The 12,845-nt window shown below is 38.5% G+C and overlaps 1 protein-coding gene across 1 annotated transcript; it reads right to left on the bottom strand.

Annotated features, from left to right (window-relative positions):
• Positions 1–4,460: 4,460 nt before the first annotated feature.
• On the bottom strand, positions 4,461–11,885 carry TBPL1 (TBP-like 1). Its single transcript, XM_009319071.1, has 6 exons — positions 11,697–11,885; positions 10,950–11,032; positions 9,961–10,024; positions 8,114–8,217; positions 7,918–8,012; positions 4,461–4,989 (listed from the first exon to the last, which is right to left on the bottom strand). The coding sequence occupies exons 1-6, from the start codon at positions 11,829–11,831 to the stop codon at positions 4,919–4,921; spliced, it is 552 nt and encodes a 183-aa protein (XP_009317346.1). The 5' UTR covers positions 11,832–11,885; the 3' UTR covers positions 4,461–4,918.
• Positions 11,886–12,845: the final 960 nt, after the last annotated feature.

Here is a 12,845-nt window from a genome sequence, read left to right as displayed (position 1 = left end):
CAGGAATTGGCAAAGGTAAGAATATTCCTGTAACTTCTGCAAATAGTCAGAAAAAGGATGCAAAATGCATGAGAGCTCAGCCACGTAAAAGTTTCACAGCAGTGTGAAACGGGGAGAGCTGGAGAGCTGGATTTGGAGCAGCAGGGGAGAAGCCATGGATGAGGAGGGCACGCAAAATGCAAGGGGAGGCGAAGTCAGAGATTGACTCTGGCGGTGGGGGGAAAGCGGCAGCTGAAGTTTTTAAGCGTAGATGTTTCATGCATCGAAGGTTGAATTTTTTACCTTAAATGTCCACACTTAACTTGGAGGTGTGAGGAATTCAACAACGAGAGCGTGGCCAAAACCTACAAGATTTGGTGGGGATTTGTGTTTTTTTGGGGGGAATCAGGATCCTGATTTTTGCAGTTTTGGGATCAGCTCACATTGTGATACACGGCCTGAATTTCAGTTTTTTTAACCATAGTATGCTCAAGAAAAGAATAGTTTTGAAAAATATCAATGCCTTCTTGCTAGAGAAAACAACACATTCTATTACTGAAATGGAAAGAATAATAAAATATGGGATACATGGTTGGTGCCATGTGTTGCCTAATGAGTATGTGTCAAGCCTGGAAGCCTGGCAAGCATTTGTTGAAGAAAAGCAAAAGATCTAGAAGAACTTCTCAAGTGCCAGCAAAGGGCTGCAGGCTGGACCTGCTAATATGGTAAAGCTTTTTTCTTAGATCAACAGTGGTATTTTCTTTTTATAAAACCTACAAATTCCACTATCAGTTCTGAACACTTGTAAAATGATCTTGTCAAAAAAACAGTCTGAACCCTCCATTTTTGGGGTTTCTGCATGTTAGTACCTTCCTCAGTTTTTTAGCATTGATGTCTATTGAAATCTCTCCACCTGCTTCATGTTTAGGCTGGCGGACGGTTATCAGCATCATGTGTTCTACCAAATCAGCTTCAGAACAAGAAATATTAAGGTGACTCTGGGTAGTCTTCCAAATATGCTGTTAGTTTATCAATATCATTCTTACACTAACAAGTGCCTGAGATTAAATCAAGTACTAGAATGTATTTTTAGTAAGACTATATTGCAGGAAATTCATCCATTTCCTGATCTGTGACTTTACCAGGTAGCGGGTTACCCGCATTTCCACTAGCATCCCCATTCGCTCTGGTTGGTACTGTTTTCTGACAGTTGCCTCTAGATAGCAGACCTTTGCACGTGCAATCCAAGCCCATACCGGCTCACAATTTCTATTACGTCACATTTAGTGAAAGGGGGCTTCTGCAAAATCTTTCTCAGAATTGCAGCTTCCCAAACAAATCTCTGCTGTAATAAATTTTGTGAGTGTTCTTACGAAAGTAAATTTAACTCAGAAAATACCATAGAAATTGTCTCCCCACCTTACAGGTTTCAGGTTCATTGCGAGCTCTTCTAAACTTTCGCGACACACACCTCTTTAGTGCAGAAACAAGTAAGTAAAAACACCGTCTTTCTGAAGAAGGCATAGTTCCAACACTGGTTTAACTGCAGAGACCCTACCCTAATAGCTTCAGATACCTCCACAAGGTGATGCCGCTGTAGTCAAAGGCTTTTTAAATCACAATAGCTATAGTCTTAACTGTAGTCCTACAGACCTAGCCCTATATAGCCCTATACATGTAACCCTAATTGTACCGGTCTTTGATAACAAAGCCTGCACATCTGATGACACAGAACTGGCAGTCACGACCTCATCGACTATGAAAATACAAGGGAAAAAAGGGACACGTCTTACAAATCACACCCCTGGATCTCCGAAGCACTCCACAAAAAAATTTGTCCAGGATCTAAAATTACTCAGTATCTTCATTAACGGACTGGATTACGCTTATTAAATTTGCAGGCAATACTAAACTGGGAGAGACTGGGTTGGAATTCAGAGCTTCGCAAATCCGTGAGGAGGGTCTGAAAAAATCAGGGTACAGTTCTGAAAGCGTAAGTGCAAATTTCTCTGGTAATGCTAATTGCAAGTCAGAGAATGATAAAATGGAGCTAGAAACTGCAGGAAAAGATCTAGTGGCTATGACAACTCACGAGCTAGCAATGAGTCAGTTACCATCCTACTGCAAAAAGCCCTTAGTAGGCTGTATAAATAGAACCCACCCTTCTCTCTAAGGAATGTGAAATAAACTTTTCATGGGGCTGTTAGTGCCGCAGCTGAGCACCGTGCGGAGTTTTGCATGGGATCCACCTGGAGAATCCAGGGACAGACGAACGGCGCTCTAGAAAACATGGCCATTGAGGAAGAGCTGACTGATTGACAGGTAAGTGTAATGCAAAGCACCGCTCCTCGCACTGGAGGCGAGAGCTAGCGCCCTGAGGCATGCTGTCTGGCCTAGGGTCCGCATCGTGACACGGCAAAGGAACCAAAGACTAACTCGTGAAGATGGGGAAGGGGCGTGCGTGTATACGCATGCATGTAGAAATAAGGAGCAGGAAGGCTTGCTCCAGGCTGAGGCGGGGACCTACCGATTTAGAGCAGTGACGGGAAAGAGAGCGATATCCCCGAGTATAAGCGCACACTGCCACATGCCCTTCATCATCAGAGGTCTTAAAGCGTGTTTGTCACAACCAGTTTGAAGCTCCCTTGGAGCTAGAAGGATAGGCGAGCACACATTTCAAGGAATCTTGTATTTGCTGTTATTCTCTTTCTCAGTACTACCCTGCCAGTTTAGTAGTGTGCTTTTCGGCTCCCTTACGGATTGTTAGGAGGGCCTCAGACTGCTAGCGTGGATCTAAGCAGCACTTCAAAAGAAACAGTTCCCATTTTAATACATTGCAGCTTATAATTACCTTTCTTTTTTGTTCTAACAGGCAGATTTCATACTACGTGACAGTGCTAACAAAAAAGCAAAACGTTCTTCTTTCTCCATAAATTTAGGAGACACATATGCTTGATAAAAACTCCAGAATTTCACTGGCAGCACTCAAGTGCTTTGTAATTTGATCCAAAAGAAAAAGAGGCAAGCCTAATCTAAGACAGCTAGTGTAGTTATAATGGCCAAATCCTCATTCATCAGTTTAGGACTACACTTTGTTCCTGGAAAAGCCATTACTATTTCGTTCATTGTTCAAGTACCTTCTGCTTTTTCTTTTTTAAATTGTAATAATAATACACTAGTGTTCCCCAATGGTGGTTTGTCCATGGCTCCCTCTGACTTTTCACAAAATCCTCATTAGTATCAGGAGTGCCGAGGTCCACATTATCTTCTACACAAACTGGAAAGCTTGCATACAGCAAGCACCCCTTTCCCCGCTCTTTATCATGAATTCCGTGACCGTTGAACAAAATATGTAACGTCATGGTTGTAAGTTCTCTCTCTCCTACCCACACTGAGCTTAAAAGGGCTTTTATGAGTGTATCATGTAAGGCTTGTGGCAAATTGTTGCTTCTTTCTTTCTGTTCTGAAGGGTTTGGTTGAGCGTTTCCCGTACTATTTCTTCCTTTCCATAATTTCTGCATGAAGTCACTACGAACAGCCCCAACTTCTATACCATCCCCTCAGACAGATTACATACATTATGCTAGGCATTTGCTTCTTCAGGATGTTCTTCCACCCTTCTTTCACAGCTGTGCCTTCCCGTACAGTAACAACTCATGGTTTACTATTTTTAGCACCCACTAAGACTGTATATTACCTGCAGCACACAATAGCAGTGTTACATTTCTCTTCAGCGAGATAGGGAAAAAAGACATACGTACATTTATACATATTTATTGTATCTTTTTAAAAGTAGCATTTGCAGTTACTTTTAAGCATTCACCTCTCTTCTGCTTCAAATGTGCACTTCTTGAGAGAAACATCTACTGGCTTCCAAGTCCAAGATTAATACCAATAATAATACATGCCAGAATCAAGCTTCATTGCTTGTTGGCAGCTCCTGTCATGAAAATATTATACAGTAAGAAGAGTGTAGAAAAGGTCTGTGTTAATCATTCAGCAATAAGCTGGGGCTGGATTAGCATGACCATACCATCTTCCCGAGTTGAAGCACACCACCACTTTCCTGAAAACCGAAGCTCACATAGTAACTTTTTTCCTTTTGCATCCAGCAGGTGGACAAGGCAGTTGGTTTTTCTACAGTAGCTTCTTTAGTCGATAAGATTTCCTCATCATCTATAGGAAAACACTTGCTGTAGACCTTTATATTTAGAAATGTCTTCTCTTCATGTAACAGCAAGAAAATACTTGAAGTCTGGCATGTAGTTAAGAGAACTGGGAACAAACCAAATTTCATCCTTGGATAAACATACGTAACTACTATAGATTTCAATCTAACCCACGCACAAAGTTTTACACATACTACAAATAGAAACAGAAGGTATCAGCAAAAGACTATTCTTACATTGTTTCAAATTAATTTGCAACTATACAATTTTAACTGTAATAGAAAAAGGGAAAGGAATATAACAGAACAGGTATGAAGAGAAATATTTTCCAAACTTTTATTTGTGCACATTCATAAGGTGAAAAAGATAACTTTTACAGCTTCTTTGGTGCCCAATATTCAGCATACAAAAATGTAAAAGACTATTCACAAATAAAACACAAGCTCAAACAAAAAAAAAATGTTTTAAAGGTAGTGCACATCGTGACAGCTTTGCTTATGAATACACAGAAATTACTGCAAAAATAAATAGAATGTCTTTTTAAAAGCAGCAATTTCATATCTTGTAAACTTCCGTTTTTACAATACAGCACTGTTAAGAGTAAAATCCAAAAGAACTGGAGTTTATACTGTGGCCATGAGCAAGTAAAAGAGTCTGTATTCCTCTGCTATGGTTGGTCCAGTTTTCCTTTTTGCTTTTAGTCCAATGTGCAGCAGTCTTTAAAGGTGCTTGGTTAGGGAACCTAACCATCAAGTGGTGAATTATAAAATTTATTTCCTGCTTTCAAACACGAATGGGTAAATCTGTTCCACAGCACTGGCAACAGCCTTTACGTTTGGCCCTGAGACATATTAAAATAAAAAAAAGAAAGAAAAAAAAAGCAGTAGGAAGAGAAAAATCAGGGACTTGGAAATTAAAACAACAATAGTATCTTTAAAATAACCTTAATATTTTTAGCTACTACAACTTTATACTGTAGACAAAAGTAATTTCTCCCCCATGTCTCCCAACTTAAGGAGTGTTCCTCTGATCACTTTTACTTACAAGACAAGACTCTCACAGGAAATCTGCAAGATGTTCTACACTGATCAATGGCTAGACTATAAATAAATAATACTATCATTTAATTTCGTAACAACTTGGGTGCTTTTCGAATTACTGGCTTAAACAGTCAGCCCAGAGAAGAAGGCAGAGGCTGAGTGGCAGAGGTAAAAGAAATACTTTTACTTACGCTAATCTTCTAGGAATTTGTATTACTCAAATCTCTTCTTTTAAAAACCTACCAACAAAAACTACTGCTAAATAATGCTGGATTTAACCCAAGTATGTTTTTCAAGCAAGATTATTTTATGTTTGAAAATTACAGACTATTACTTTCCAGTATGGATTTTGCAAATAGCTCCACCAATTGATCTCAGGACAAAACCTGCGAGCCAGGGAACGGTTACTGTCTCGGGATCAAGCATCTGAAGGTTACCTAGCACGATCTATGTGCATTTGGGGAAAGAAAAGGAAGAATGAACTAGGATGCTTCCTAATGGTACTAGACCATTTTATGCAATGAACAATTAAGATTGCAAATAAGTGAGCAGTAACATGCCAGAAGAAATTAATCCTGGATAGACGTTTGGTGATGCAGATAAACGAAAACAGCAATTTCTCATGTGCTTCGATGCCTGTGAACTCAGGGTTTTTTTACCTCACTTTAGACTTCAAAAGTTTCTTCCAAATATAGAGAACTGTTCAAAACAGTTCCCAAAAATCATAAATAACTTAAGTCATAAATTACTTACTTAATTTTGGGAATATTGTTTTAATTTACATGCTCAAACAAAAAGAAAATGGAATGGAATAGGATCCTTCCTGTATTTTCAAACTTGTCAAGTTGAGTTAAGCACTCACCTAAAACAAGCCTGGTGAAAGATACCTGCCTTCCAGGCAGACACTACACCTTCCTTCAATTTGTCTGCTATTACAGAAACGCAATTTCTAGAGAAAGCCTTCAGAAAGCAAGAGTATGAGTAGGCAAGTAATTTTTGTAAAAAAATGCTAGTCCCTGTAGGGTTGAAGAGATGTAAAAACTGGATTATCATTGCAGGGAGTATAAGAGACGAAAAAACAAAACAAAACAAAACCCCCCAAAACAACCCCCTCATCGGTCTTGTTGGAGGAAGAAAAATTAATACTTCTCCCTATTACGTATCAGTTCTTTTTATTTCTTTTCTCAATGTGACTAAATCTTTTTATACTTGTCCCATTAAAAAAAAAACCCACCAATTTCCTGGGGTTTTTATAACATTTCTAATTATGCATCTCAAATAAAATTCTTTGAGTTAGTGGCATGACAAGTACTAATACTACAGAAACATGAATGGTCAAAAGGAACCTCCTCTGAAGAGAGGGAGCACAGTAAGGTTGAAAAGTAATTTAAACCATTTTTAGAACAATAAGCGTAAGACTGCGGACATTTTTTTTCCCCTAGAAGAAAGGCCTAGGCAAAACAGAAGCCTTCAAAACTAACAGAGGTTTGATATTTCAAACTCAATGTAACAAGTAAACCAGAAGGAAGTAAAACTTTGATGTTTACCATATTTGCCTTCATATTTGAAAGGCCAATTCTGGAAATATGACAGTGATTTTGTCGCATATATGGAGTAAAAATAACCTTACAGCAAGGCTAAATCTCATTAGGAGGCTGACAAGACATGCTGAGAGCCTTTTATGACTGCAGTGATACTCAAGCTTCTTATTTATTTCAAATTTAGTTTCTAGTTTTGGCTAGACCAGTTGCTCTGTTCAGAACATACACTGCAATCTTGAAATACTTTTTAGCCCTATATTTTCAGATTACCAGATCTGATGGAGTTTGTCGTCTTTAAAAAACACTTCTCCTGATAACCTTGTGAGAAGTGTTCCCCATAAAGCCCAGGTATTTGTTAAGGAATTACAATGTGAAAATAAAAATCCCTACCCAACTTCTGATACCAGGAGCTGAGCTCTAAAAACCGCAAGACAGAATTCCCGCTGAAGTGATATAAAGTGATGGTTTTTGGTTCTGTACCATTTTAACAGGCATTCTCTACAAAACCTAACTTCTTGTATCTGGAAACCTGTGGTGGACACCTCACAAGCAAACATAACGAAGAATGAAAAATGAAAATTAGAAAGAGAGAGGAAAAAACATGGCATGGCATCTTCAAGACCCAGGACAATCACGTCTCTGATCACATGGGAGAAATCACTGATGCCTGTGATTCAGGTGGTGCTTCTCTCTCAGTTGAGCTTTAACAGAAGAGAGCACAAGTCTGAAGAACTGCAAATATTGGTCAACTTCAGTTATGACAAAATGCTACGGTATCCTATACGTTTCCATAAATCTCCAGTTTGGAAACATGTACCTAGGAAAGGGATGTTAATGCTACATGCAGTGTAGTTTACAGCACTATGAAGATGAAAAAAAAGGAAGCAAATTCAAGTATTTAAACAAACAACAAATACCTGCATTCTCAAGTCCTATCTCACTTTTGTTTTTATAAAAAACCAGACTATGTACATTCAATCAAAGTAATTTTTGAGCCTACCAATAACAACACTTTCTCTACAACTCTTCTGGTGCTTTCACTCAAAACAAACTAGGTGCTAGCACTGGGAAACAAAATCCCTTCCACGTATCTTTTTACTGTTTTAAACGTTTTCCTTTCCTAAACCTACTGGTCCTAAAGTTAAATATTCCCAACAAGTTAAATATTTATTTTTGACATCAAAATACCTGTAACTGTGATACTGCCTGTGGAAAAAATCTGTAAGGTAGCTCTGAGAGTTTTTATTCTGTAACACACGGCAGGATGAAGTTCTGGTTCATAACTAGAAAACAAAATAAAAGGTAAAAAAAGACAGATCTAGAACTGAAAAAGAAAAGCTTAAGAAATATACCAAGGCTATAATTCTTTAAAATCCTACCGTACCTCGCATGAGGTCTGTTATTCTTCGTAAATTCTGGCAATCTGATCTCAAAGGGCATGTTGCACACTGCTAAAACATTCACAACTTTAAAATCTGTGAAAATTACCTTTTCAAAAGAGAGGAAAAAAAGACATTAGAAATTCATTTTACAGTGAGGCAGATGTATGGGTTGCAAAAAAGTTAGAAGAATACTAATTAGAATATTTTGATGAGATTTCAAAAGTAAAACCTTGCGATTGATGCATTTCTAATAGGAATCTAAGGAGTACTTGATGGACTCAAATTGCTTACTTTATCCTTCTATGGTACCGTAACTGTTGAACTAGATACTTCACAGTTGTATTACATGGTTATAGTACAGTTTAAGAATGAGACACAGAAACCACTCATATTGCTGGACGAAACATCTCCAAACTGAAAACAAACTAAATTAAATAGCTCATGGAACATCAAAATAAGCAGAGAAAAAGCTTAAATTTTTTGTTACAAGAATCTTACGCAATTTGAAAACATCTTTAATGCCTTGTTGCTATACACCATTTTTATTAAAGCTAAGAATAAGAAAAAAGGTGAAAATTGTTTTGTTTCAAATCTCCAGTGGCCAGTATGGCAAGCTGTTTTTCTACTCCGTTACTTTCTGAAACCCAGCTCAAACTACTGGCTTTCAGTTATTCTTTACCACAGCCATTTCAGATGACAATAAAATAGCCAACAGACAATTCCTAAACAAACAAAAGCACTGCTGGGAAGTCAGTGTTGGCAATATCCCTGAAGAAACTTTTGTTCATTTTCTGAGATTGCCTAAACTTAAAATGTCCATTCCTCAGTCAAAACTTTTTACAAGTATACTACCAGTAGAAGCAACTTATCCTTACAGAAGGTCAACTATCAATTTAATCTTCAAAATATATTTCACTTAAACTGCTCACTTTATTATAAAACTTGATGCGTCCACCCTGGAAGCGCTTGTTCACCTCACTGATTTAATGTTCCATTCCAACTTTAAGAGGCTGGGTCTAACGTATGCATTCGTAACAGTAAGAGCGTCTAACTTCTGCCTGGGTCTGATGCAGTTACCAGGATAGGCTGTCACCACTGCCTTTTATGTACTACAATCAAAGGGAGCCTGTCCCTGCCAAAGGACAGCCACTGTGTCTATTTAATTGCCTGTCCGTAAACTGAAACTGTGGGTAAACAGCACAACTGACTACCAGGAAGTTTTAGAGTACCAAAGCGTGTCATTTTAAGTCATTCACGTTGCTGTTTTTCAACCTTTACTATGAAATGGCAAGTGGTGTTTTTGACTGGCAACGTTAACCCAAACCCAGAAAAAAGAGGGGTTTCATGTCCTAAGTATTTTATTTGGCTTAATTCCTGCTTTTTCTGTGCAACCTGACAGCGAAGAAGCACTTTTTTCCTCCCACTTAAAGAGGCTCAAACTTGCCCTTAACAAGATGGACACGTATCTGTGTCCATCAGAAATGAGGGAAAATTATGTTCAAATGACAGTTAGGTTTATACTCTTCAGCACTTCTTCCAAATAAATCTTTCAAGATATTGTAAATTCTATCCAAGAAACATCTGTGGGTGGTTCATTTATTAAACAAATTTTATTGTTCATTAGCTAGCAAAGCAGCACTACTCTGAGCTGCCAAACAAAACTCAAATCCACAAAATAAAACAGTTTCTCTTTATCCAGGATCTGGAAAAAGTATGCTGATACAAAAGGGGCACCTGAGTGAAAACATGCTTACTGCTAAATTGTTATGCTCCCTCATTTTTGTTTCTTTCTAAAAAATGAACTACCAGCATTGCTTGAGTCACACAAGTCCTTTTTCATTAGAATTACCTGAAAACCTAGTTTCTGTAGACTACGAGCTAATCGTCTGGCACCAAATTTAGCTTCTTCTTCACTGTAAAGAAGGAAGAAAAGAATCTAGCATTAACAGAAATAGAGTATATATTTGTGTGCACATATACCACAATAGCTACTCAGACTACAAAATGAACCGTTAAATCATGTAATGCATGAACCATGATCACATGGACAGCCTTCGTTTTATCCGACTGTACGTATTACATTTTAACTATCTAGATATTCAAGTGGAGTTCTTTATGCCCTGTTTGAAGAATATCTTGGCACTCGGCTCCAGCTGAAGTTGGAGATGTATTTTGATCATACATGATACTAAATACTCTTAAGAGACAAATATGATCACGGGTAGCCTGGAGTTAACATCCTGAACAATCATCTTCCATTTTAAGACAGAGAGCATATACAGAAAGTATGCAAATTTACTATTAAATTACTGTTGCACCTTATCCTTACTCCACAACGCAGACATACCTTAAAGGAATTCAGCTGTTAAGAGTTTAGCAAGTCTCAGATATATCTGAACCGAGAGTTTGCTTTTGCTTCTTTCCAGTCCCTCAACACTGTATAACTTGATTAAATTCAGGTGGGTTTTCATGAAATAGTAAGAGATATCCTTCAAAAAGGTCATCCCTTCCCAAGTTTCAAGTTCTGGCTAAAAACATAGAATTCTTAAAGAGTTCTCAAATGAAATCTCTAGGATTTTCTTCATAAAGTAGTTTTCCCTGCTGCTCTCCCAGAAGGCTGAACTGATGTTGCTTAAGATTTCAACTCAGTCTGAGGCAGACACTGCACATAGAAAACTTCCTCCCAAATACGTAGCTTGGCAAGGATCGATGTGTGATGCAGCGTGAGTGAATCTTAACAGTGGCAAGTACTGCCTCTTGCCATCTTCTTCATTTACAACATTATATTTTAAAATACACAAGAGTTTACAGCTAGAGAAAGAATCTTCATGAACTCACCTTGTGGCTCCTGTGCAAATAACTTTTCCTGAGGACCAAATTGTGGCCGTAATCCTAGGTTTCCTAAGCTTCATTAACACTTTCTAAAAAGAAGAATAGAAGTGGAAGAATTGGGAATTAGTATTAGTTCAATTTCATACTGGGGGGGGAGGGAGGGGGCGGCAAATCAACTGTTAGACAAATCAACTGTTACACTAATAATACTTCCTTTATTTTTGATAGCCTTGAACTGTTTCTTCATCTCTTTCAGTAATTAAAAAAAAAAAATCAGCTCCTGAGAAGAGCAAAATAAGCATGGAATATCTCAGCCAGTGATTCAGTGTTTACAAAAAACATTAAATGAAGGTATTTTCCTCTGAATAAAAAGTTGAAAGCCACAAGCATTGTGCTAATTTTTTTCTTATTACAGTGACTCCTACATTGCTGACTCCTGACATTATCAGGATATATTTTCTTGACAAAACCATCAATGTTATTCCCTGAAGTGTAAGAGGTCTCATCACATACCTTATACCCAATATTTACCTCAGTAGTTGCAGTCTTCCGAGACAATATTTACCCCCTCCCCTTACTGTACATTTAGTGTATGACAGACTAATTCCCTATCCTAAATGCCTATCAAGACAGAAATATGGAAATAAAACTATGTTTTTCTCTATCCACCATACACAGATATCAAGACACGAGATTGTTTAGCGTAAGGAACATTTGTAAAAACAGATAATTGAGGTATGTTGAAACTCTTACCCCAACATCACGCTTGTATATCACATTTGCTCCCTCTAATGCGATCTTTCTCAAGTTTAAATGACATCTTGTTCTAAAAACACACACTACATTTGTGATTAAAATGTCCAATGCAACATCACTGTCCGCATCCATTGGGGTGATTTACAACTCAGTTTTCCCACCAGCTCACCATGAAGATCACATCCTGAGAAAGGAAAATGATAAAATTAAACATACCAGTAGAAAATTGCCTATTAACGCCATTGTATACATCCATCCCTTAAACGAGACAAGAAGCAGAAGTGACTACACTCTGACTCATTTAAGTTAACTGTGTGTGGGGAGGGGGGGGGTGTCTGCATCCAGTATACTAGAAAATAGGAGGTTACTTGTTTGAAGCCATGTTGCCAGACTTTACAGAAATAAAGTGTGTATACATACATACATATATATATATAAAAAAAATACTTAAACCTGTCAGTTAAATATGTTACAACTCTTACCAACTATGTTAGGACACAGTAAAGATTACTGAAACTTTTTCCATAGCTCCAGTGGATAATCTTTCCTCAGCTGATTTGAGGATGTCATTAGACACCTCAGGAAAATGTACTTCTCTGACTGCTGAAGTTGATAATTCTGAACAGCTTGACATTTGTGCTGGAATGGATGAGCCTGCTGAATAACTTTGAACTAACACGGGTTGCACAAACTGTAGCCTGTACACAGCCTGCCTGCTACCACAGCTTTCCCATCTTCATCCAGCACTCTTGGCCTATCTCTCCCAATATAATAGCACAATGCAAACTATACAAAATGTCCTGGTGGCAGCAACAGCCTGGGCTGAGCTGCAGTGGCCTCTTACTCCGTTCTGCACTGCCCACAGGAACCACACAGAATGGACGTATTGTACGTGCAGAGTAAAATCAAGTGTTTCTGAGGAAAAGCATAAGTAACTGTGAAGGCACAGGACGGCCGCCCAGTGCACGCAAACCTAAGGCAGCCAGGAAGCGTCCAGTCTGCCTGTGCACGTTGAAGGTGACGCTCCTAACACACACCTCAACCGGGGGAGGAGGATCGTAAGACAGGGAGTTGGGCTACCGCTCAGCCCAGCCCGAGGCTGCCCGACATCTCTTCTCTAAGCATACCAAAGCCAAGACAGTGGAC

This window comes from Pygoscelis adeliae, unplaced genomic scaffold (assembly GCF_000699105.1).
Source record: "Pygoscelis adeliae isolate BGI_AS28 unplaced genomic scaffold, ASM69910v1 Scaffold172, whole genome shotgun sequence".
Classification (NCBI taxonomy): Eukaryota; Metazoa; Chordata; class Aves; order Sphenisciformes; family Spheniscidae; genus Pygoscelis; species Pygoscelis adeliae.
Note: the sequence above shows the minus strand (reverse complement) of the source record. Positions and strands in the feature narration are given on the sequence as shown.